The sequence below is a fragment of the Bombyx mandarina genome, chromosome 04 (genome assembly GCF_030267445.1).
Source record: "Bombyx mandarina strain Sakado chromosome 04, ASM3026744v2".
Lineage (NCBI taxonomy): Eukaryota > Metazoa > Arthropoda > Insecta > Lepidoptera > Bombycidae > Bombyx > Bombyx mandarina.
Window position 1 is genome coordinate 1,388,270 of NC_143211.1, and position 27,938 is coordinate 1,416,207.

The following is a 27,938-nucleotide window of genomic DNA, read 5'->3' on the forward strand; positions in this document are numbered from 1 at the left end:
CGGGCGGTAGCTCGTCGGATGATTTTTTGGTTTACCGGGTTTATGTATGCCGATAACGTCCGCTTCTTTCCACACCGCGGGAAAGATACAGTTCGCCATAGCGGCATTGAAAATAGATGCCAACATCACGATGAGTTGGACGGGTAGAAGTTTAATAACGCGGTTAGATATACAGTCGGAACCGGGAGCCTTGCGAGGACGTAGGTCTTTGATCAAGTCTTTAAATTCTATCGGGGTGACAGGTGGTAACGCATCCGATGGTGGCAAGGAGGCTCTGCGTTCTACCTCACTGTCTACTAATTCTACATGAACAGGGTCCACGGATTGAGTGCTGGGCGTGCACTGGGTTTGCAATGTATCGGCCAGCAGCTCTGCTTTTTCGTCATCATCGAACGCCGCGAGTCGGCCTGAGGGGCCTACGAGGGGGGGCATAGTTACTACCGTATCCGATTTGAGAGTACGAGCTAAGCGGTAGTAAGACCTTTGGGAGGGCGCGAGTCCTTCTAAGAAATCAGACCATCTGGCATCTCGGACTTCGGCGATGCGAGACTTTACGTCGCGTTGTAGGGCACGCATTCGAATACGATTTTCCGCGGTAGGATACCTGTCGTAGGCGCGTATCGAGGCGTTCTTAGCTCTAAGGAGTTCCCTAATATCGTCGGACAATTTGAAGCGGTGAAGGAAGTCCTCCGCTACAACTTGTTTCGATGACCTATCTAATGTCGAGGTGATGTGTGACGTTAAGATGTCTATGGCTTCAGCGGTATCCTGAGGAGACGGGATAGAGTCCGGGTTAAACGGGAGCGATGGTGGATCAGATTCAGCCAGGCTGATGCCCAGCGTGTGCCAATCCACCACAGTCCTCGTGACGGGAACGGAATCGGGAGCGCGACCGAGCTTCATAACGACGGGACGGTGGTCTGAATCTAACTCTGAAACTACTTCGATCGAGTGTAAGCGCAGAGTTACGTTTTTTAATAACGCTATGTCGAGTATATCCGGGCGATGCGCGATATTTAGCGGGTAGTGAGTCGGGGTTAGCGGAGCGACGATATCGAAGGCGAGATCATCGACTAACGCGTCAAGCCGCCTGCCATTCGGGGTTGTGGTGTGTGAGTTCCACCTGATGTGTTTACAATTTAGGTCGCCCGCCAGAATGACAGAGCTCCCCATACCGAGCAGCGCCTCGATATCACTGCTTAGAACGATCTTATCCGGTGGAAGATAAACGGACGCGATAACGATCGGCGCGTGTCCCGTCAGTGAGATTCGGCACACTGATGCTTCGATATTAGCGAGCGCGGGAGGATCGAGCGGAACGCAATGCAGGGCTCTTCTATAGTAAATGACGGTACCACCACCACGGGCAGAGAGCCTGTCGTTCCTGACCATGTTATAGTTCGCGATTTTAGGGTCACGGCGCGCGGGCTTAAGTAGGGTCTCCTGCACTAAAAAGATATCAATTTGGTGGTCACGCAAAAAGTCAGAAACCTGATCACGTTGATTTGCGAGACCGTAAGCGTTAAAAAATCCTATCGTTACGGATAGGGGCTTTATTCTACTTATATACGCCATTGATTACCGGCGGAGTGAGGGGAGGACGTACGTATTTAATGACGCGTATACGTCGGCGTATTCCTGCACAACGGCGATAAAGTGTTGTGCAGTGGAGGCAGCGCGAATGGCGTCGCCCAAAGCGTTAACGCGCTCAAAGTTGATCGACTGAAAGAAGTCGATCGCTAAAGCGAGATTATCGGACGCGGTCGGAGGGCAAGTCGCGGGAGAGGGACGAGTCGCGGGGGCGGGACGAATCGCGGAGGAGGGAGTTGTAGCCGTGTTCGTGTACGGCAGCGGTTTTGCCCAGGCCGAGACACTGGGCACCGCCGCCGGAACGAACGCTGGCTTAGCCTGCGACGCAGAGGGTGCCGAGGCTTTGATGTCTGGGCCGGAAACTCGGAGGCGGTTTTGGCGGGCGACGCGGCGATTTATTTTAGGGGCTCGGGGGCAACCACGGTAATTCGCGGGGTGACCCTGTGTTCGACACAGGACGCAGCTAGGCGGTTCCGTCGCGATTTTTTGGTCGCGAGCGCAGAGGGCCGTGGCGTGATCGCCCAAACACTTAACACATCGGGGGCGTGCGTGACAGTTACGGGAAGAGTGCCCGTACAATTGACAGTTATGGCACTGGCTAGGAGTGCCTTTTTTATGGGGGGCTTCGACAGCGATACCAGAGAGCCTACAGACGGTCTGTGTGTTAAAGATTTTCTTACCCTCGGGGGTAGGCTGGAGAGCGACTAGAACCATATTATATGGCTCCCTACCGCGACCGGTGTGCATACGGTGCACAGAATTCACTGGTAGGCCTTGTTCTAACAGGTCGGCTTTTACGAGCTCTACATCTAACTCTTTAGGGATTCCGCGTATTACAACGCGGAGTTCGCGCTCCTCCTGGAGCGTATACGTATGGAAACTTATACGCTCCTTACGGAGGTAAGAAGAGAGGGCCCTATGGTCGTCGGGTGTTTGAACCTTAATTTGAATGCCGTTCGCGAGGTTACGGGCATTCGTGAAATTTATATTTTTGGCCTTAAGGGCCAGGCAAACTCGATCCCAAGCTGCCTTCTCCTGAAGGATAACCGGGGGAGGGGTCTGGGTTTTATTTTGTGCCACCGGACGCGGCGACGGAGTGGCACGGGCTGGGGGCGCAACGGGAGTCTGAGGGCGGGGGCGCGACGCGTTCACGGCTTTGCTAATTTTAGCGGCCGCGGGAGCTCGAGACTCCGCGGCACGCTTCTTACCCTTCTGTACCAGGGTGAATCCATCCGTCGATGAGGCGGGGGCGAGGTCGACCTCCATGTCCGAGTCAGAGTCGGAGCACGAGGAGGCGGGTGCAGGCGACCTACGAGCAAGTGTAGGTGTTTTAGAGGGCGCGACGGAGGCCGCGGATGATCGCTCAGCTGAAACGATGGTCACGGCGGACGACGCAGCAGCTTTTCTCGCCAGTATAGGCGACACGGGAGCGGCAGGCACGACAGAGGCTGCGGTGCTCAATGCAGAAGCTCTGCACGCAGGTACAGGCGACGCAGGAGCAGCGAGCGCGGCGCAGTCCTCGAGAGGGCTCGCAGTGTGATTGGCCTTGAAGGCCAAAAACTCCGAGGCGAGCTGTGGGTGGCGAAGTCGGAGGAATTCCGCGAATACAGCGTCCATGATCGCTGAGTACCCAGGTGGGGCGGCCCCGGGTCTTGAAAACACTCGCCTTGCGGCGAGGCCCCAACTTCTCGGACCTGAGCGGTTCTATTGAACACAGGTGGCAATGCGGCGCGATTACTACAGGACAAAGAAAAAGCACAACAAAACAGAAATTACGAAAAGAAACAAAACAAATAAATACTTGCAGGAAACCACTTTGTCGGCAGATGTACCACGAACACAGAAACAACAAAAGGAAACAAAACAAATAAAAACTTCCAGAAAGAGCACTTAGTCGGCAGATGTACCACGAACACAGGCCGCGCGAACAATGGCCGGGCTAACAAAAGCCGGGCGAACAAAGACCGGGCGATCGAGTGGACGATGAGCACGTCCGCACGTGACGGGTGCCTCTATCGGAATGACTTCATCTCCAAACATTCCATGAATATGAACATCTTTTTCTTCAAAGACTCTATGAATATGTTTGGTAACAGTGTAAGAAGATGAGCGTTTATACAGAACTCTAGTCTAGATATCCATACAGGTTATTTGTGCAGATATCACGGATATGTAACAAATTGGTGTTTTTATTGAACTAGTTTACGACGCCCCTAGTGTTTATTAGTGGAAGCCTATGGACATTGCAAAATAAATAGCGCCACCAACATGAATTTTTATTTATTCATTTTTAATATATCTCTTTGACACCCTTCAAATGGGAACGCATGATTGCCCACCAATAATAGACAGGACGGTGATACCAACTGTTTTTGTTTTGTTTGTAAGTGGTTACCGTCGCCCATGGACTTCAGTAATAGCAGGGGCAGAGGCAAGCCACTATACCGAACCAACCGAACTATACCACTACTTGGACTGAAGCTGAAATTTACAAATGTTCCTTGTTTGGTTTTTGTTACATAATGCTATTTCTACATCAGTATATATCAGGCGCACTTAATTCAACAGAAAATTTATACGATTTTTCCGTGTTGGGAACTAAATCGAAGGCTCGATGAGGCAGGCTACTGAATAATATCCATTCTTGCTCGGTTTTTTTTTATCCTACCTATGCTGATGGTTTTGAGAGACCATTTCGGCGTAACCCTAACAAGTAGGTGAGCTCACAGTACTCAAACCTGACGTCGTTGCTAACACTAACCCTAGCAAGAGCAGTGCTTCGCAGAATCTACCACCGGATTGGAAACGCGATCCACTGGGAAGATCCGGCGAGAAACTCAGTGGGCTGCATCTGTAGGGTAATTTACTCGCCGAGCCCTTCGTCGCAAGCGACGGGTTCGACGAAAATGATGACCGGTGCTTGAGGTACCTAAAAGCACCGTGAGTGGATCGCTTGTTCGGTGGTATCTTTTAGTGGTATAATTATATTTTCATGAAAGCAGTAAGTAAGTAGAACATCCAATATTCTCTCTTTTGGGAACAATTAAATTAAGATTACTTTGCAACTAGAATTCACTATTCTTTAACTATGTGGTCTATATATGCATCAATATTTACCTAAAGCTTTAAGCTAACCTTTAAGTTTAAATCTACCACGAATATTCATAGCGGCAAGCCCAAAAGACCCCTGTCAAAACTTTTTGGTATAAATTAAAGTAATGCTGCGAATTAAATCGATACATAGATTTACAGCTACATGCTACAGCTACATGCTGTGTTCGGGCTTTTTGAGGAGCTGCAAATTACGTAGCGGCTGTGTTATTGGAAACTTTAAGTGGATTAAAATCTGCTCTCGTCCAGGGCGCCCCGCCCTCGGTCAGTCGGCCGCCCTTAGCAGTCGCGACCGAGACGCGAGTTCCTGCGGCCGTCGGAGCAGCTGACGCCGTATCTAAAAGTCGACATATTTTTCTTAAAAGACTATTTAGATATTCAAATTATTAGAAAAAAAAAACGATTTGAAAAACAGTTCTTTTTTTTGTCAATATAAAATCCTGTGCTTTCTTTAATCGGAAAAACAGTGCAACAGGTGACCGATACAACGAAACTGGACATGATTTTGTACGAGGTAATTTCTAGTAAATTTTTTTGTAGTAAATTAATATTTTTTAATTATTAATGTGTTAGCGTTTTGAGTGCCTACATTGGTCCACCGTCCTGCATATTTCTGCCGTCAAGCAGTAACCTGTTCCGGCATGAATTGAAGGAGTGGTGGGACAGTCATTGCAATGATACATTTGAGACTTATTCATGTCTCAAGGAGTTTTGCGATACGGTGTTATGTCAATGGGCTCCGATAAAGACTTCTACAGGTTCCAGGCTAATCTTCCAATCTAGTGCAATAAAAGAACTACTTGTTACACGATAAGCATAAATAATTTAATTAGCAGTAAAATCGAGTTACATTGTAACCGACAGAAGACGGCCTAACTAGAGAAAAGTTGCATGTAGTAACTATGTATTAATCTGTGGTTATGTTCTCACCTTGCGTATGTGAGCAATTTAAAGAGCATAGTCAAGCCGCTGAATAAAAACAAAGTTAAAAAAAAAAAAAAAAAAAAATTGTTTCAATTTTCAAACGCCTCAGAAGAAGCGTCGAAACATTATTTATGAGGCTCCATTGCAAATTGTCTTCACATTGCTCGGTTATCACAAAAATGCGTGTTTATCTATTAGTAGCTATAATCTCTAATTACCTTACGAGTAGCAAGTTATAGTTGGTTCCAGGCGGTCATATACTTTCTTTACTAACTACGCAAACTTGTAAACCTATATTTCTACCTTAAATATATATTATTAAACGAATATAAATTATGTTAGGTTAAAGAAATAAATTTCTTTAGGCTAAGACGAATACTGAAAAAAGAATGCTTTCAGTAATTTAACGCAAGTGAAAGATGTCACAATTCATCGGATGTTTAGCTATTCATGGAAATAATAGATATTCATGCTGTCGTCCAATTGGAAACGGAATACAGAAGTAACTCCAATGGAAATGCTGCTTTGCGTCAAAATAAACGGCTTTTTTGCTTTGTATATTTATGGCAAAACGCCATGGCCTTTGACATTCAAACGTTATCGATTTGACCTATATGTAGTGGTAAATATGCATTAGGTGCAATTTGCACCATTTTCCCGCCCACTCCGGATTACGATCCAATACATTGAAGCCTGGCCAGTACCTAATCCAGCTAGCTACTGTTTCTGCAGGCTCATGATGTTTAACGGCTTACAACTTTACTGTCCCGATTTAAACCAGCATTTTTATAGTTTCATCCTACAATCGAATAGTCTTACGTCATTTGTGACGTAATGATAAGTTTACCAAAAGTATACTGAAGTTTTTTTTATTTTTATTGCTTAGATGCATGAACGAGCTCACAGCCCACCTGGTGTTAAGTGGTTACTGAAGCCCACAGACATCCACAACGTAAATACGCCACCCACCTTGAGATATTAGTTCTAAGGTCTCAGTATAGTTACAACGGCTGCCCCACCCTTCAAACCGAAACGCATTACTGCTTCATGGCAGAAACAAGCAGGTTGCACTGTTAGCGCAACAGTGGTCGAAGACTTTATAAGACTTCAATTATCTTTTTGTTATTCTTAGTAAATTTAACAAATAGTCGTTGTGATTTAGATAATCAAAGTATAATTTCTATTACGTTTACAAAAAACTGCAAGAATTCGATTATTTCGTTTTTACAAGCCCTTTTTTGCGTCGATCAGAAAAGCTTAAAGATCTATGTTCGTATTTATTATTCGGGTAAATTTAATACTGTTTTTAGGTATCTCAGAACGAAATGCCTAAAATAGCTCAGTGTGCTTAGTGCGAATTCTTTAACGTTCTCGATAGTGTAAAAGTTAACCCAATTTTGTATGCAGTTGGAACAGCGCCCCTAGCGGCAAACGTACGCAAACGATCCCATTTCATACAAATATGAGCTAACTTTTACGCTGTCGAGAACGTTATAAAACTCGCACTAAGCACACTGTTCATAAGTTGTATTCACTTTGCTTAGCCATTGTTCCGTACCTAGCTTTCCGTACCCAGCTGCCGTATCTTCAAAATGGAACGGGTATACTTTTCGGCAAAAATAATTGGGACGGTGGCATCACGCTTTGCGGGCTTCCGATAAAACAAGAAATTAGTGCTGTTTTTATAGTATTTGTCAGCTGGTATTTGTGAGCGGAAGCTTACTTACTCGCTCTGTAGTCGTAATCTAGGATAATCTAGTAAATATAATCTGGTACAGACTAGTCGTCGTGTAATCTAGTATAACCCCTCGAGTATATATATGGATGGATACGATGGGTAAAATAGATCTCGGTCCACTGTAATAGGTGTAGAATTGCCATATGCCATATTGTCTATAGAAATCGTAACGTGAGAGTCGCTTCTCACTGAAATGAGCTCGAAGCATAAAATAATGTAATAGAGAGGATATTGATAATTACCTGTGAGCACACAGTACGTTCTATCAATAATAACGAAACTAATTTCGTATAAAAACAAAAACAATGAACTCATCTTTTTCGAATTCGGTAAAAGTAATAACAACTTCGACAGATATGTCAATTTTCCGCCAAAAAGTTGTCATTGGAACGTTTCAAACGTATCAATCTACATCGGGTTGACATTTCGGCTGTAGACATATTGAAAGCGATAGTAAAGTACGAAGTAAATGTTACGACCTCAGCCTGACGTGCAAGTTACAAGACATACAGATTTTTCTTCATTTCTTTTATTGGCTAACGACTTTACTGACAACCCTTTAAGGGACCATTGGAGGAAAATATACTTCACAATGTAAATACCACCACACATATCTAGGGCCTTGAGATGTGAGGCGGAAGTCTCTAAAAATATGGCTTTCTTATTGGGACTTCATAACATAATTGCGGAGAATGTTGGTACCGGCCTATGTGAAATATATTTCATATTTATTTATTGAGCATATGGTTGAACGGGCTCATGGTCTAGCTGATGTACAGAGGTGACTAGCGGCCATAGACATCGTAACGTGGATGCGGCCTCCTATTTTGAGTCATAAGGCTGAAGTCACAATTCTATTACAAATAGGAGACCATGAAAGTTCGAAATTGGTCGAAGCTCAAGGTAATGTACAACTGAATGAAGGCTTTTTGGTATTGTAAATAAAGAGTAAAGTGGAACATCAAAATCTTACGTCCTAATAAAAAAAATCTAGAAATAGAAAAGATCTCTTCGACTATCGGATGAACAAGAATTACGCAATGAAAGAGAGTACGTGGACCAATATTAAATGTTCGATGGTCTGCTAAAGTATCTTTCCTGTTAAAATCTAGATCTAACTATCATGTGGCCTTAATGTGTTCTTAGGAGTCTAATAGTTTCCCCTAACATAAACGTTTAGGAAAATTAACAAAACATTGTTAAGCCGGTAAGAGTAGCGCCATCTATCGCCGAATACCCGAACAAATATCGAAGGATCTAGAGGGGTCGAGAAGTACAAACGCCATCTATTGTCAGAAAGCGGAAACACACACATCGAATATACTAGACTTGTGAGGAATGTTCTCGACAATTCTAGGGATGTCGTATCGGCTATTAAGGCGTTGCGGGGATGGCACGCAGTCAATTAGTAATCGGAACTACTCGAAGTGAAACAGCGAACGGATCACCTGAAGCGAAGGGGAAGCAGCGAATTGAAAATTTTAAAGTGTTCTAAGTGATAATTACAATTTTAATTTATACCTCGGTAGAATTTTTATTTATCCCTAACCTCAACGCGTAACAATATTTTGGATTGTTCGACTCTACCAATTGTATACTTTATTCTTATTATTAAACGTCAACAAGGAGCAGATACGTTAAATTCCGAACTCGTGCTACAAACGAATGCTTCAAAAGAAGTATAACAGAGCAGATCTGCAACCTTTCGCTCATCGCTTACACTGCATCGCGATGACGAACAACGGCAGTGAATGCCGAAAATCTACCATATTTCATGGCCTGAAAGCTTAAAATAGCATATCCTTATAAGATGAAGGTGTGAGGTGGTACGGGCCGAGCGACGCGCGCAGCATCAAGAAGCGTAGAGATGTGATTTGGTAAAAATATCGATGTTTTTAATTTGTAATTTTTATCCTCAAAACATGATCTACAGACAGACAGTTTATGCCTTCAAAATCAAAATCGGATTTGGATACAGAGACTTTTGTATCTAGCAATGAAATTGAAAACGTGATAAGATATTGGTTGAAATTTTAACAAGATCATGGCATACAAAATCAGTGGCTAATAGTGTTCATATATATCGCCCCATGATATTCCCTAGATGAAGATATGAGGTCGGATTTTCAATTATACAACGTCTATCCTCCCTTCAAATAGGCAAAGGCAACTCGCCTTTACATTAAAAAAATATAGCAAAATATGAAAAATCAACATCAAACTCATTAAGGTCGATAGCGATACAGGAACCCGGTGTGCCCCGCCCTACGCCGCTCAGTACTTGACATAACGATGGGCAGATTGGCACGGCCGCATTTGCGCGGCTGAAACCCACAAAAAGCCCCCAGCAAAACTAATAATCGCGTTAAAATCGTTTCAAATAATATGTGATAAGCAGTGTTTTTATGATGGGCGTGGATAGTTTGGCTGAACGAGCGACTGTGAGTATTTATCGTGTCCCGTACTGCATCAATGTGACGTCTGTGTATGCCTTAGTGAACCTAGATTACGAAGAGGGGCTTTACGATCTATTTATCTGTTTAAGATACGAGCTAAGCACTGTTTAATGTGTTTTTAATGAGTTCTACGGTACGAGGCTTTATGTTTCATAACATTCAGGACGGAAGGAAGTTATAGGACTACAATTTGTTTTGAAGTTATGTCGGTATTTTTTGTGTGAACATCAAGGATGTCTCAATCATTCACGAGTTTGCTGTATGGGCAGGTGAGATCACGCCTTACCTGATATAAAGCTGTAATATGAGCACACATCTGCAAAACGTACATATTATTCTGTAGATCCCGCGATTCATAGCAATTCATGAGTTGATCAGTTGAGGAAAAAAAATGTAAGCTCTGTGTGTACCAATAATTAGTGAATACCACGAAATATCTCATTCCTTTATGACAATATGTTAAAGAAATAATTAAATAAATACCAGCCCTCGATGTGAGCTCGAGAAACTATGTGTATTAACGTATTACCTTCCCTTACTACAGTAGCAGGTAAGACCTGTGCAATACAGGCCACAATGCATACAAACATTCATCGTTTGTGGGCACTCGATTCGATTGATCGATAGATTATCTCTTTGAAATTGGAGCTTATCCCCGGATTATATTCGGCGATAGCTCTGAAAACAAATTAACAACCGATAGGCACGTATCGAACTACAATATTGGTTTTTATTCTGTTTATATTTTTGTATAAGCTGCATATATAAGTTGTTTTTTCTGCGTAGACGAATTGAAAGCCCAATCGGCATTAAATTAACACCATCGCCTATATAATGTGACATTGAGCAATAAAAATCATAATTAAAACTATTTATGTGAAGAATTTTGTGTTTTTTTTATTGTCTTTTTATTATTAGAGACGTTTCGAAGACTTTAAAGTGTTCGTGGCCATGGATAACTAATTTGTTATACGTAAACATTTGAAAAATCATAGCAAAAAAAAGGAAAGAGAGAGAGAGAGAGAGAGACCGAGAGAATGAAAAAAAAGATGAGATAAAACTATAAATTGTATTGTAATACTGACACCGATCGAAACTCTTCTTGGCTCAATGTATGAATGACTATTCCAGGTAACAAGCCCGGATTTTAGTTCATTGCGTAGGTGATGATGGCAACGCCTGTTATAATACTTAGAAAATTTTGCACTCGTCCCAGGACATCAGTCCCAGTAGTGTCGCATCATTCGAACCAAATACAGCAGGAGTCTTGCTTGTTACACCACGTCCGCTCCAAAAATAGGTGTGGTCGTTCAATATAGTATGAATAATCATTGGAATATCAACAACAAGCTCACCGCTTGTTATTATAGTTTATATAAATGTACATAGTTTGATTATTGATATCTGGCTCCATAGAGAAGAGGGCCGTTCGGATTGTCGATACTCCTGTTTTCACGGATTCCTACCTACCTACGGTCTTACCTAAGGATCTACGGAGGGACTTTGGTTCTCTCTGTGTTTTGTATCATGGCGAGTGCTCTGAGGAATTGTTGAAGATGATACCTCCATCTCCTTTTTAGTTCCGCACCGCCAATGAAGCAGAGTTCATCCACACTATCTGGAATCGTTGCGTTCATCGACATTGCGTTTCCAGGTTTTTTGCAATGAACTATCCGGCTCCGTAATGAACTACCCTTCATGATATTTCCCGAGTGCTTCATGTATTTCAAAACCAAGCTTGTGGAGAGTTTCAGTGGTAGGCAGAGAGTTCGATGTTCCTTTGACATTGTAGACGCTCACTCTCTCTACGATCTGTCTACAAATGTCATAAAAAATCCCTGTCTCATCTTCATAAAGACAGTGAAAATGTGGGGGGAATAACGACAAAGGGAAGATTTTCCACCGACCGAGTGATATTTCTCGGTAGGCCAACGGTAAAATTGTTTTTTTTTATGTTTGAGAGATTACTGGTGGCCCGGAGGACTTTCCAGTTTTACCAGGGCAGGTGGGTGAGCGAGGGCTCAGCCAGGAAGGGTGGGATTTACTAAAAGCTACCCGAGCGCCTCCAAAGGAGACCTAACAACTAAAGAGTAGTTGCTTCGCGAATGAAACTACTACCGACAAAAAAGAAAAGTCCCATTATAAAGTAAAAAATAAAAAACAGATTATTACTGGTGGTAGGTCCTCATGTGAGTCCGCACGGGTACGTACCACTACCCCGTCTTTTTCTGCCGTGTAGCCGTAATGCGTTTCGGCTTGAAGGCTGGGGCAGCCGTTGTAACTATACTGAGACCTTAGAACTTATATCTTAATGTGGGTGGCGCATTTACGTTGTAAACGTCTATGGGCTCCAGTAACCACTAAAACCGGGTGGGCTGTGAGCTCGTCCACCCATCTATGCAATAAATAAAAAAAAAAAGTAAAACACGCACTTAGAATAGGAGATGTGAAAAACCATACATCGTTCCAAAAATATCGTCATTGTTATTGTATTAAATACATAAAAATAGTTGCAAAGTTTATTGTACTTTTAATAATAATTATAATTTGCATCTCGTGCGAAGGCTCTGTCAGTTTGACTTATAGTGACAGAGAGACCGTACTAGTTTTGTTTCTTGGTTCGGTGTATTGGAGAAAAATCTTTCCTTTCTCAGTTTTATTTTAATTAAAATTCCACCTGAGATGTAACCTGTGGTATCTAATTGAACGTACCTAATCATATTCCTGCATCTTTTACTCCATCAACGTGTCTTATTGCGCATTGCTTTTTTTTTAGAAAGAATGCCAAAGAAATCCTTGAGGGCATAAAAGGGACCAAAATACATATTTAAAGCAGCTATAAATCCAATTTCAATAAAAAGAAACCAGGGCAACAAACAACAAAAGTTTATGAAAGAAAATATTGCCCGGCCCCTGGTCAGGCTCCGCCAAACTTGGAACTTTTATTTTTAGACGTGTCCCTCCCTGGAAAGGTCCTTTAGGATCAAGAGCTTTCTGTTGACGAATCTTCGTAGAAAAAAAAGGAACTTTCCCAACTTTCTCTCTGAATAAATATCGGATAACAGATAATTACCTAGTTCGAAGAAATCCAACCCTGATTCTGTTTTTTGAAGTAATTTGATATTAGCTCATCTTAAACAGACAAATAATTGGTACTTTAGATTTCGCCTTGATAAAGGTCTTGTTTGGTAAGACGAGTGGCTTACTGGTATTCAGTAAACCAGTAAATACATAGTAGTTCTACTGTTGTCTCAAATGCGGCAGGCAAATAAAAAGAATGTAAGTAATGTAGTAGGATTATACGTGAGATGCACGCGCGTTGCTGTCTAGTAAACATTGGATCCGTAAAAAAATAATTCCATAAAATCGTAAACTCCACAATTACCTATTTAAATTACGTAATTATAACAGTAGTGTTTTAAATCAATACTAAAAATGTTTGTGAAGTAATCAGTGACTAATAAGTGGATGAAAACCAGCCACCAGAGGTTCGTCCAAATCCTCTAAACTTGGATACTTTATACTAATAAAATGTAATTAAAAATTACATAAATATATACAAGAACAAATAAGAATAAAAGTTATCATGAAACAAAACTGGTAATGAAGTGAAATTCTAAATTTAGTGGTGAAATAGTCGTCGAAAAGCAAGCAAGCAGTGACATACATATGAAGTTGAATTGTTATTGTACCCACACTTAAATGTATTCATAAATTCTTAAAATTTTAAACTCCAACATTACTAATAATAATTTCAACGGATTAGCACAAGTCATATTAGCTAAGTGGTATCCGTCTTCGGCCGAGCTCGGAGATTGAAGTGCGCTGGTTCGAATCTGAGTCAACGTAACGTTTTTTGTTTTTTTTTTTTCTGGATTGAAGAAATATATTTAGTACAACACGTACGTCAGTGAGCTCAGAGATTAGATAGCGAAAACAAGCGAATGAGTTCGAATAAAATTAAATAATTGGAGATATTGAAGTGGATCGGAATTAGTGAATTAATAAAGAATTTAAAAAAGCGATAAAGTTACGATAGAGATCGAGATTGATCCAAAAAAGTGCAGCGAATACATAGCGACACAACCTAAAAACTAGTGGGTGAGAAGCCGCAACTCAACTCAATCTGCCATCTATCTAACATACCAACCTAACAGGAAGACAGATATACCAGTATTTTAAACAAAAATAACTATTCAATCGCTTTCAAATTATCATAGGAAAATATTGTATTGAGAAAAAAAAAAAAAAAAAAAAAAAAAAAAAAAAAAAAAAAAAAAAAAAAAAAAAAAGATGACGAATGAACAAATGGAATTATTATTCTCAAAATTCGATGCAAAGTTAGATGAAAAGCTTAATCAACAAACCCAAACATTAACAACAGCAGTTACTAAGAACGTTATGGAAGCAATTGATGAAAAGATGAAAATATTAATGGAAGAAAACCAAGAATTAAAATCTGAAGTATCAAGACTAAAACGCAAAATCAATACCTTGGAAAAAGAAAAGCGAAAAAGCAACCTGATTTTCTTTGGTGTTGATGAAAATGGGAAAAGAGAGACAGAACTAGTTGACTACATAAAAGGAATTATAGAAGAAGCGAAAGTGCATATAGACAGCCATGAAATAAACAACATCTATAGAATTGGAGCGCAAACCAGCGAAAATCGCCCTGTAGTAGTTACTTTCTCTACTATGTGGAAGAAACATCTCATATTAAAATCTAAATCAAACTTACCAACAGGCATTTATGTCAAAGAGGACTTCCCCAAGGATGTCCTTGAAGCCCGGAAAAAACTGCAGCCAAAAGTGGAGGAAGAATGGAAAAAGGGGAACATAGCTTTCATGAGAGGAGACCAACTCGTAATTAAAAAGCAGAAGGACAACCAGCGCGAAAAGAGGAAGAGAGACAAGACTATATCCCCCGAATTTCAAACAATGAAAAAACCGAATACTCATAATGAAACTGGAAACAAAACAAATAAAGCTAAAACTATTGGACAAAAAGAAATATTGAAACCAAACATTTTACAATACATGGGAAGAGATAGAACTACTTCCACTTCAACTTCAGGAAATTCAAAAAACTAATAAATACAAATATGCAACCTATAAAAATTACAAATAGAACCGGAATAACAGAACAAACTCAGAAAAAACATAATCCAAAACAACATTCACAAAAAACCTTCCCACCACGGTTGGTCGCCGAGGGAAGTACAGACCATAACCCTCCAGTCAAATACAGTAGAAAATTAAATAGAATCAATATTGCAACATTAAACACAAGAACTTTAAGAACCCAGGATACCCTTGCAGAACTGAATATGGCCATTCAAGACATAAAGTGGGACATACTCGGAATTAGCGAAATGAGAAGAGAAGGTGAAAACATACATGAATATCAAGACTACATATTGTTCAACAAAGGTGAAAAAGGAGGCAAAAGAGGAGTGCGATTCCTCATAAAAATGTCTTTGAAGAAACAAATACAAAGCATCTTTGGTATTTCCGACAGGATAGCAGTGCTCAATATCAACTTATCCAACTATACAAAGACTTGGACTATCATTCAAGCATACGCACCAACCGAGCAAGCTGCAGAATCGGAGATAGAGTCATTCTACGCCGATCTGGCAAAAGCCATCAGAAACTACACTAACAACCATATTATACTGATGGGGGATTTTAATGCTCAGATCGGGGAAAAACAATATGAGGAGGAGTATGTATTGGGCAAACATGGGCTTGGTAAAAGAAGCCCCAACGGTCAAAGGCTTGTAGAATTCTTGCTAGAACACAACTTAACTCTTTTGAACAGTGTATTCAAAAAAAAATACGAAGAATAAATGGACCTGGATTTCACCAGATGGCAGATACAAAAATGAAATAGATTATATAACAAGCAATTTCCCTAAGGCATTTTCAAACACAAGTGTGATCTCAAAACTCAATTTTAACACAGACCATCGTATGGTCAGAAGCACAATTGTAGCAGAACCACCAAAAAAGGCAAGGAAGTACACTACCACTTATAGTCCAACCCAAATCTCCACGGAAACTTTCCAAGTAATTGGCCAGTCGATAACAAATAACCTACAAGAGCTGACGTATGAAAATGAAGATGATATCATAGCAAACTATAGAAAACTGGAAAAACAACTTACTACCACTATCAATATTAACAAAAGCAAAAGCAAATACCCACTCAGCAACGAAACCATTCAACTCATAAAACGCAGGAAACTTTTACTAGATCAAGGAAAAAATAAAGAAAACATGCAACTAATTACAGAAATAAGCAAACAAATTAATAAATATATCAGAAGAGACCGCAAAAGTAAAAGACTAGAAGTGTTAGAGAGACAAATAATAAGAACAGGCGGTGTAAGAAAAGCTCTGAAAGAACTCAGGGAAACAGGAAAAGAGTGGATGCCTAAACTAAGGAAAAAAGAAGATATCATCACGAACAGGAAAGGTATACATGAACTGGCCACAGAATTTTACAAAGAATTATACTCAAACAAAGACGCATGTAAGCACCATATCACACAACCATCCAAGAGTAAAGTAACAAACAGCCTACCAGAGCAGGAACCAGATATTTTGGAAAGTGAAGTGGAAAAGGCAATAAAAAGCCAAAAAATGGAAAAAGCTCCTGGACCGGATAAAATAACAAACGAAATGTTGAGGGGGACTATGGATGAACTAGTACCAATACTAACTAAGATGTTCAACCGAATTCTGAAAAGTGGATATATACCAACACAATGGGAAACCTCATATATAATCCTACTATACAAGAAAGGCGCAAAGGATGACATTGGGAATTATCGGCCAATAAGCTTAATGTCGAATATGTACAAAATATTTGCAAAAATTATTTTGGGCAGGGTTAGCGCAAAATTAGACGAAAACCAACCAATGGAGCAAGCCGGGTTCAGACGGAATTTTTCAACAATGGACCACATCCATACACTCAAACAATTAATTGAGAAGTACAACGAATTCAACAAAACACTGTATGTGGCTTTTATAGATTATGCAAAGGCTTTTGATTGCATTAGTCATAAAGCAATGTGGGAAAGCCTAGGAAAGCAAGGTATACCAGAAACATATTTAGACATTATCAAAAATATATATGCAAACAGTAAAGCAAAAATCCAGTTAGAAACCCTGGGAAAAGAATTCCGAATCAAGCGAGGAGTCAGGCAGGGAGACCCAATGTCCCCAAAGTTGTTTTCAGCAGTGCTAGAGAACGTCTTTCGCAACCTTGACTGGGAACATCTAGGCCTCAACATAGACGGAAGGAAACTAAACCACTTAAGATTCGCGGACGATATAGTTCTGCTTGAAGAAAATCCAAAGGCACTCGAAAAGATGATCCAAGCTCTAAATACTGAAAGCTCCAAAGTGGGGTTAAAAATGAACATAACAAAAACGAAATTGATGACTAACTCAGAAATAAGGCCCATTGAAATTGATGGACAAAAAGTAGAATATGTTGACGAATATTGCTACTTGGGTCAGATCATCTCCCCTAAAGACCAAACAACCAAGGAAATAAATAAGAGGATTGCTAATGGGTGGAAAAAATACTGGTCTCTTAAGGAAGTTGTAAAAGCTAAAGAACACAATATGGCAACGAAGAGGAAAGTATTCAATACTTGTATTCTCCCATGCATCACATACGGCTGCGAAACATGGTCCCTTACAAAACACCATAGAGAAAAACTGGGAAAGTGCCAGAGAGGTATGGAACGAAGCATGACAGGAACAAGAAGACAAGATAGAGTTAGCAATGTGCAATTAAGAGAAAAAACAAAACTAACTGACATCCTGGAAAAAATAGACCTCCAAAAATGGAGATGGACCGGCCATATGTTGAGATCTAGACAAGAAAAGTGGAGTCAAATTATAACGAACTGGTATCCAAGAGATGGCAAGAGGTGTCGAGGACGTCAACAAATGCGATGGGAAAATGAGCTGAAACTTACCGCCGGACCCAAATGGAGAAGAGTTGCTCAAGATAGAAAACAATGGAGACTACTGGAGGAGGCCTTTGCCAGAAGGCACACTGAGTTGAGAGACATCTTATAAACAAACAAACCAAAAGATCCAATCACAAAGATAAATCTCACCCAGTTTAAAGGGCTAATTATTATTATTATAATGTTCGTCTCTTCTTCTTTTCCGAGAGTTCGCGCGCGCGCATCCCTCCGTCTGGGCGCGTGTTGTTAAACGCTAGTGCGTATCGCGATAAAATGACGCAAATTGTGAAATGTAATGCGTGCAATATAGTGATCGACGAAATGCTATCGTACATTCAAAATAAGGTGTCGGTGATAGATGAGGAAACGTTAGTGCGAATTTGTATAACGTCATTCTCAGCTGAGGAAATCAGTAAGTCGAAAACATTACTGTTTGATTCGGTGTCTGTGGGCAGGTTGAAAATTAAGCGCAAAAACAAGGGTAAAGAAGAACGAGATCTCGTGGACATTGTGAATGTATTTAAATCTATGGAACCTGATCTTTTCCCGATTTACGTTGCGAGAGATCTGGACAGATTACCACCCCTAGTTTATGACCATTTTGATTGTAGTAAGATATTAAAAGACTTACTAAAAGTTCAAACTGAAATTAACGATCTAAAGGCGACATATGTGACAAAAAATGAATTAAGCGATCTAAAAACTGAACTATTGTTATTGAAAAATAACTCGTTAACTCCTTCAGTATCGAATGTAAACACAAAGCGAGGGGGATGGATGTTGGATAGCGATCCTGTTGGACTCATTAATATGAGCAATTCTTCGTTATCTGAAACCAATAATATCAATATTGGGAATGAAAGTACCAAAATAGGATACGAAAATAATTCGAAACAGTGCAAAGATATTTCGTACAAAGGCACAATGAGGGTAGATACGAAACAAAACGAGTGTGAATCAGCTGTGTGTCAACGGTCGTTATTATCAAAACCGGTCAGCGATGGCGAACTACGTGTAGCGGGGATAAAGAGGCCTACACACACCAGTGAAACACCAGTGCCCGCGACGGCAACTGATCGTGGGCCGACAAATCAGCTGATCACAACACAATTAGTTAAAGGTAGCGAGCCATCAGATAATGATATTGATAACGGATGGCAGAGGGTATCTAAACGCCGAAAACCTATGAAATACAGATATATAGGCAAGGCAGGCAGTTGCAGAGATAACGAAGGAAAATTCAAAGCCGTGGACAAAAGAGTGGCCATTTTTATCACTAAAATACATAAAGATACAACAGAAAATGACATAATCGATTATGTGTACAGAAAAACACAAGAAACTATTATTTTAGAGAAAATCTCTTTTACATTCGAGAGTGACTATAAAGCTTATAAATTCCATGTTTTAGAACACAAATCGTCCATATTCCTAGATAGCAACCTATGGCCACAGGGTATTATATTTAGGAAATTTGTGAACTTCAAAGGGAAAAAACAAAAAAATACGAACGGTGACATTAACGCTGTGGTCGGTACTAATACATCTCAATAATGAATAGCAGCGGTTCTATTTATAATAAGTATAGTTAGTTTCAACTGCAAAGGAGTGAAACGATCTGTGGAACATGTAAGGCAGCTGTGTCGGACGTCGGATATAATCGCGTTACAAGAGACGTGGTTATTGCCGGACGATTTACAGTTTCTCAGTGCCATTGATAGCGAATATGGCTGCACCGGGACTTCGGCCGTAGACACTGCGGCCGGGATACTCAGGGGGCGTCCATACGGAGGAGTGGCGCTACTATGGAAGAAAAGTATCTTTCAAAATGTGTCGATAGTGCAGTGTGATAACGCGCGTGTGTGTGCTATAAAAGTAACAATAGATCAGAGATCGTTATTGGTGTTCAGTATTTACATGCCTACGGATAATGCAGTGAACCTAACGGAGTTCATGGATTGCCTCAGCCTGATGAGCGCTATTATTAGTAACGAAAATATCGAATCAGTGTATATACTCGGCGATATTAACGCCCATCCTAATGAACCTATCTACAGGGAGTTGGCATGTGTCTGTGGGGAATTAGGATGGACTTGTGCGGACGTTGAACTATTAGGTGTAAATTCAGACACGTATAGTTTTATTAGTGAGGCGAATGGGTCCAGACGTTGGCTGGACCACTGTGTAGTCACGAAGTCAGCTATGCAGACCATTGTCAATACGTATATACTGTATGATGTCTTGTGGTCTGACCACTTTCCAGTAGTAGCACAGTGTGATTTTAACACTATAAAACCGAAATTTAATAATGTTACTCAATTGTGTAGTACCGTGCGATGGGGGGACAGAAAACCTGAGCAAATTGAATTTTATCATAAGATATGTCATGATAAACTGAGACGGATAGATTTTCCTGGCATTCTAAGTGATTGTTGTGATTGTGTTTGTAGCAATGAAGTAGGAAACCTATGGAAATGAAACGTCAACCAAAATTTCGTGCCACTGTGACGTCATCTGGCCACAAAACATGGCGGCTTTAGTGCTGTACAAAAGATTTCAATGTTATCAGGTTTTATCGATAAACGTTCTTGGCTCATTTTATTTTAAATATTGTTGAGTATTATTTATTTGTAGAATTTATACTTTAATGGGAAGTAAGTAGGTATATTGTTATGTGCAAATATGATTGATTTAGATGGGTGAAATCTAAGACAAGTTCGTCCTTCCAATTTGCCAAGTAAACGATATGATGATTTTTAAAAGTTGCTACACTGATTTTATAAAGTTGTCGTTTGTCGCAAAACACAAAGATATGGCGTAGTTCAAAGCCATCAGCCCATTTCTAGCATGCTAAATGTTATCGTGTTTTGAGTACGTGTTTTTCTTAGACTATTACAATCTATTTTAATTGTTTTGCTGACTCTAAAGTCCGTAACATACTACCGCAGCGCACCCCAAGGACGGTGCGGCGCACCATTTGAATCACTTTCGCTTGAGAGTGATTCAAATTTTAAACTTATCAAGGGACCGCGTGAAAAAAAAAACACCTACAGAACATTTATTCATTAATTACAAACGTCATTCCTTGTGACTTCCTCTCTAAAATTACTTAATTATTAAATATTTAACAAATTTACAATAGTGTTTTACTCACTGCGGAATAAAACTATTTTATTTAAATAGTTCCGAAGAGATTTTGTCGGTAGCCTTTTTCCCGAAATATCTAAACAGAATGTCTAAATATGTTTTGATGACATATTTTAAAGTGGTATTTATGATTAGTGTCATGATCAATAGATTCCGACCGAAAAATGGATTTTTTGGATGAGGGCTCCATAATGAATTTAAATACATATAGATAATAGTTTTAGGGCATCGACTTTCTTGAGATCCTATAAAATACGTTTTAATTATTATTTTTGTATGTTTTAAGCATGATAAATTATGAAATTTTATATAATCAATCATATTGAATCGATATCAAAGTCAATAAATAATGTACAACCCAAAACAGACGGCCGAACTGACGTGACAATGACATTTGGCGCGCTAAACATGGCGGATTTTCGGCCTCATTAGACGGAGACGGAGATATTTACGTATATTCATGTTTCATTTTATGTACGCACTGAAATACTGTTATATTGTTTTCCTGCGAGTTAAAGTACTGAGTAAGAACGAGATAGATATATGTTTATGTATGTGCCTTCAAAATGGGTGCTATTTATATAAGCAATTGTACGTATAGAACAATATGTCGTGTCCCTACTATATAGGTCTATGGTTTGTAGTAATTCTGACCACAGACACATTTTAGATAAAATGTATCATGATATTGTTGACGTACTATGTCAAGCGGCTAGCGACAGTTATTCCCGTAGCAGATTTAATTGTAAAAAACCTGTTATTGGCTGGAATCGATATGTTAGTGATGCTCACGGGGAGGCGAGGTGTAAGTTTAATCTATGGGTGTGGCATGGTAAGCCGAGGACGGGTCGTGTTTGGAAAGAAATGCAAGAGAGTAGGAAATTTTTTAAATCACGTCTGAAATGGTGTCAAAACCACAGCGAGCAGTTAAGAATGGATATACTCGCGTCTCATCACTCCAAGCACGATTTTCACAGCTTCTGGAAATCTACCACTAAACTTAATGGTAAACCAGGCCTGCCCGTGAGCGTCGGTGGCATAAGTGATCACGATGGCATCACGAATATGTTTAGGGAACACTTTGCGGTTAGTTCGCCATTGGGACCATCACAGTCAGGGTGTGTGGGTGATTCTCAGGGGCGGATAGTTACTGCTAGGTTTACGGCTAACGAAGTTAGAAAAGTTATTAACTCCATGTCACGGGGTAAGTCTCCGGGTCATGACGAGCTGAGCATAGAACACCTAAAGTATGCCGGTGTACACTTGCCCCGAGTCTTGATTATGTTCTACAATTTATGTATAGGACACTCCTACTTGCCTGAGGAGATGTTGAAGACTGTGGTAGTGCCAATTGTGAAGAATAGGACCGGGGATATATGTGATAAAACCAATTACAGACCCATCTCGTTAGCAACTATCATAGCGAAAGTGCTTGACAGTTTGCTTAACATACAACTTGATAAATATCTTCAGATACATGATAACCAGTTTGGTTTTAAATCAGGAATGTCTACAGAAATAGCCGTATTGTGTTTAAAGCAAACTGTCAAGTACTATACTGATCGAAAAACTCCAATTTTTGCCTGTTTCCTCGATTTATCAAAGGCATTCGACCTGATTTGTTATGACATCTTATGGCAAAAACTGAATAATACTAAAATGCCGAAAGAACTAGTACAGATATTCAAATATTGGTACGCCAACCAGCTGAACGTGGTACGATGGTCGGGTGTCTATTCGAGGCCATACGGGATGGAGTGCGGGGTGAGGCAAGGGGGGTTGACCTCGCCCAAGCTCTTCAACCTGTATGTGAATGCTCTAATCGAGGAGCTCAGCAGTACTCATGTCGGCTGCCATATTGATGAAATATGTCTCAACAATATCAGTTATGCTGATGACATGGTGCTGCTGAGTGCGTCGGCCTGTGGGCTGTCTAAGCTGCTTGGCATATGTGAAAGGTATGCTCTAAGTCACGGTCTGGTGTATAATACAAAGAAGAGTGAGTGTATGGTGTTTCAGGCCAGAGGCAGGTGTCTGGATAACATTCCCTCCGTCAAACTGAATGGTACGCCACTGCGCAGAGTAGACAAGTTTAAATACCTAGGACACTTTGTAACCTCTGACCTGAGGGATGATACAGACATTGAGCGAGAGCGGAGAGCGCTGTCTGTAAGAGCTAATATGATTGCCCGCAGGTTCGCTCGATGTTCGCGGGATGTCAAAATCACTCTATTTAGAGCGTTTTGTACGTCCTTCTATACGTGCAGCCTGTGGGTGCTCTATAGTCAAAAGCAGTACAGCGCCTTACGCGTCCAATACAACAATGCGTTCAGGGTGTTGTTGGGGCTGCCTCGGTTCTGTAGCGCGTCGGGAATGTTCGCCGAGGCACGAGTCGACTGTTTCTTTACGACCATGCGGAAAAGATGCACATCCCTGATTGGCCGGGTACGGGTCAGCCCTAACAGCATCCTGAAGGCATTAACAGACCGTTATGACTGTCGGTACTTGAACCATTGTACCATGGTTCACTTGCGGACTAAATAATATTAGTAATAATAATGGTTGGTTCGAAGTAGGTATCAGTGGAATGGAATATTTGAAATTTATTCCACTGATAGCTACTTTTAATAAGTGTATTTTTTTATTTGATTGGTTTTGTTAATGTTAAGTATATTTCAATGATACTATGTACAAATATGGACTTATTGTTGTCTGAAATAAAATAAATCATTCATTCATTCATTTTCCTTGACCTTATCCCACTAGGTGGGATCAGCACAGACAATTTTTCTCTTCCATTATTTTCACCTTTTTCCCCTCCACCTTGCACTACAAATTCCATACATCGCTTAGTCACATGCATCTTCTCTCTACGCATCACATGTCCATACCACGCTAACCGTCCGCTCTTTAATTTGTAACTATTACGAGTATATATATTATAAGTCATGTTCTTTTATTATTCTATTAATAAACGCCGATTTTCGCGATGAAGGAATACTATCGTGCAATCGACAAAAAAATATGAATCGGTGTAACTATTCGTATGGGAGAGGCCTATGTAAACAGTAGCAGAGGTGCGTGGGCAGAAAAAAAAAAACAACTATACGTGGTAGCGCGTAATATGAGCCCACACGAGTAGCTTCCACCATTCTGACTTACTGTGTGGTGAAGCAATTTCGAGCCATGTGTGGTTAGTGTGAATTTTTTAACGTTTTCGATAGCGTAAAAGCTAACCAAATTTGTATGCGGTTGGAACAGTACCGGCAAACATAGGTAAACGTTCCAACTCCATACAAATTTGAGTTAACTTTTACGCTATCGAGAACGTCAAAAAACTCGCACTAAGCACACTGGTATGAAGAGTGAGACGCTCGCTGTCTCAGCGCAGGTAAAACGACAAACTTATGTCTCTAGTTGTTAGGCTCGCCCTAACAATTACTGGTGGTAGGACCTCTTGTGGGTCCGCGCGGGTAGGTACCACTACCCTGCCTATTTCTGCCGTGAAGCAGTAATGCGTTTCGGTTTGAAAGTTAGCAATCGTAACTATACTTGAGACCTTAGAATTTATATCTCAAGGTGGGTGGCGTATTTACGTTGTAGATGTCTATGGGTTCCAGTAACCACTAAAACCAGGTGGACTGTGAGCTCGTCCACCCATCTATGCAATAAATAAATAAAATCTACTTCATCATCAACCGACTGCCGGATACGTTAAAGTCGACCTGCTGATACATGATACCGCTGTAACCACGAGCAATGTGTCAAGCGCTCACGGAAAGAAAATGGTATTGTAAAGTTTGGGTTCTTTTATAAATGACAAATGTTACGATCGGGCTTACATTTTTATTGTTAGTTAATCACAGGTGGGTTTTTAGATCCTTCTAACATGTACGTCGTAGAGAATATGTTCGGTTATCTTACTCTATGAGAATATGGCGGGTCAGTCAAAGAATATATTTCGTAGAGTGGTCATCAAAGATTAATGTTATGAGAATCGACATTAGGTCGCATATACGTTACATGTATTAAAATGGCAGTACTTAGTTATATAAAGCATTGTTAAATAAGACCAAGTAACCGCGGAAGCTGTATTAAAAAAATAGGAAATAACATTATGATAATAAAAACGTGAGATTAAAAAAGTAGTTTTAAATTCAAAGTATGTAATTTTAATTACGTCATCTACGATTAACGTAAACCGAAGAACATACATAATTATATAGGTATATACCATATAGCCGTTAGCCGGTAAAAGAAATAAAATTCTAACATCATATTATTTAACAAAGTGAATTAATAATATTTAATTTTCTTATGTTTTCCAATTCAGTTCATGAAGATTTTTCTTTTTTGGTGATATTAAAATGTATCTTTGAATCAAAGCAAATCTGAGATTCGAGAGAGGTTTTTGTTTGTTTAGCTCTCCCAATATTAGCTTTGTTAGATTCGGAGTTTTGAAGTTTCCATAAGATTTTTTTTGAACCTTTCACCCCGAACACGCCTTTAATTTTATTAATTAAAAAATGTTTTTTTTTTCTTTAATATAATCGAAACTTTGGTGCTTTTATTATTTATATTAGATGGAAATATTGGATTAGAGAAAAAGGTTTTTCATTTTGAAAAACTTTAAAAATTAAATAAATACTCTCTGGTTTTACTATTTGTATCTGACTAGTTTAGATTGAAATAACTAAAAACGGTTTTCCGCCATTTCCTGTCGACCAGAGTGAGTGATTTTTTTATCATAGAGCCCAAAATTTCCACAGCAATGTGACTATGTAATGGATTGTATCCCTGCATCCCTGTTGATATTATAATAAATAAAAAATAAGGTTAAAAAAAATAAAATTGAATCATAAGCAGCAAGCACATAGTAATTAATTTTAATTAGCTGACCAGAACACTCCACGAATAAGGTTTCAAATACGGAATTTAAAATATGAATCTTCGTACTTTATAAGCTGGAGATAAAAAAAATTTAAACTGGAATATTTTTTTTTTTTCCTGCCTATGCTAATAGCCTTGAGAGGCTATTTCAGCTTCACCCTAACGTTTGTAGATGAGCTCACGGGGCTCAACCGGAGAGTTGCTAACACTGACCCTAGCAAGAGCAGTGCTTCGCAGAATCTACCACCGGATCGGAAACGCGATCCACTGAGAAGATCCGGCAAGAAACTCAGTGGGCTGTGTCTATGGGGTTAATTCGCTCGTGGAGCCCTTCGTCGCAAGCGACGGGTCCGACGAGGACGGTGACCGATACTTGTGGTGCCTAAAAGCACCGTTAATGGATCAGGAGGATTCGTAATAACGTGCTTTGGGCAACTGGAATACAAAACCTGTACTAAATTTAAAATGGGAAAATCTTGGGACATGCTTCAGAAATCGTCGGATACCGCAGGCAGATATTTTGATATTTTATTAGATATTTTGCAGTCGTCGTGGCCTAACGGATAAGACGTCCGGTGCATTCGTGTTGAAGCGATGCACCGGTGTTCGAATCCCGCAGGCGGGTACCAATTTTTCTAATGAAATACGTACTCAACAAATGTTCACGATTGACTTCCACGGTGAAGGAATAACATCGTGTAATAAAAATGAAACCCGCAAAATTATAATTTGCGTAATTACTGGTGGTAGGACCTCTTGTGAGTCCGCGCGGGTGGGTACCACCACCCTGCCTATTTCTGCCGTGAAGTAGTAACGCGTTTCGGTTTGAAGGGTGGGGCAGCCGTTGTAACTATACTTGAGACCTTAGAACTTGTATCTCAAGGTGGGTGGCGCATTTACGTTGTGGATGTCTATGGGCTCCAGTAACCACTTAACACCAGGTGGGCTGTGAGCTCGTCCACCCATCTAAGCAATAAAAAAAAAAAAAGATACCTATATCTAAAATGTGATATCTATACTAATATATAAATCTACAGTGGTTTTTACGGATGTTCCGTTATAACTACTGAACCATGCATCCGATTGACTTGAAACCATGTAGAAAATACATGTATTTAATGGATAGGCTAATATTTATATGATTGTTGGACTCCCTACAGCAGTTGCGAGGGCGCTAATCATGAGAACTTTAGTGGGGGTGAGAAATAATAATGTTAATTTTAAATGCCCAGCGAAGCCGACGGGTACAGCTAGTTTAACATATAATCACGAATAACATCGTGTAATAAAAATCGAACCCGCAAACATTTTAATTTGCGAAATTTCTATATATTTGAGACGTAGACCTCAGACCTAAATATGAATGGCAGCATTCACGTTGTCATGTTTATGGGCTCCAGTTACCACTTAACACAAGGTGGGCAGTAAGCTTGTACACCAGACTTTGCAATTAAAAAAAATATTGGTACTAGCGCAATACACCAGGAGAAAGGGTAGATCTCACCACAGGGAGACCCATCAGAATTAACACAAAAGATAAAATTACAAAGAACACTAAAACATTTGACATTTTAAAGCACTGGTGTCTTTAAAAGCTAAAAAACACGAAATAAATCCAACCAGCATCCTGTATTGGGCCAACTTGCATTAGAGCATCTAAAAAAACAATTAGGATACGGTTACAGACTATAGGCAATGCATTTTGGATCAGTAGAGGGGTGAGACAAGGGAGACCAGCTTTTTCCAAAGCTCGCTCTAGCAAACCTGGGAACTATATTTGGAAAATTAAACTAAGAAGAATTCAGTCTTAACATAAATTGTAGGTACTGATATTAAAAAAAACACTTTCGCTTGGCAGATGATTTTAAATAAATGTACGTACAATAGATAGATATTCCATGACACATTTTTGCTAAAGCACTTTACTGAAATGACCGCACGCAACAGGCGCTTTCCATTATCGAAATAACAATCTCTCGGGTTTGCCAACTACTCGCGAACGTCTATCCATCATATTGTTATTATAGGTGCTTTACTGAACTTTATCTGTGATAATCTCGAGGGAATTGATTTTGGACTTGAAGGCGCCGA

At 40.1% G+C, this 27,938-nt stretch overlaps 2 protein-coding genes across 5 annotated transcripts in view; both read left to right on the forward strand.

The window, feature by feature from the left end:
- Window positions 1-4,989: 4,989 nt before the first annotated feature.
- Dyrk2 (Dual-specificity tyrosine phosphorylation-regulated kinase 2) overlaps window positions 4,990-27,938 on the forward strand; it is a 92,709-nt gene continuing 69,760 nt past the window's right edge. For 2 of the 4 annotated variants that reach the window (XM_089740200.1, XM_089740202.1), the window contains exon 1: window positions 9,634-9,804. In XM_089740200.1, the coding sequence (XP_089596326.1) occupies window positions 9,769-9,804 (36 nt within the window). In that variant the 5' untranslated portion in view covers window positions 9,634-9,768. Of the gene's footprint in view, window positions 5,216-9,633; window positions 9,805-27,938 lie in introns of those variants that run through there. The other 2 variants (XM_089740201.1, XM_028171953.2) reach the window with 2 other exon arrangements.
- Window positions 13,138-15,270, forward strand: LOC149503066 (uncharacterized). The gene has a single exon (XM_089740430.1). It carries the CDS (start codon window positions 14,113-14,115, stop codon window positions 14,908-14,910), a length of 798 nt encoding a protein of 265 aa, XP_089596556.1. The 5' UTR covers window positions 13,138-14,112; the 3' UTR covers window positions 14,911-15,270.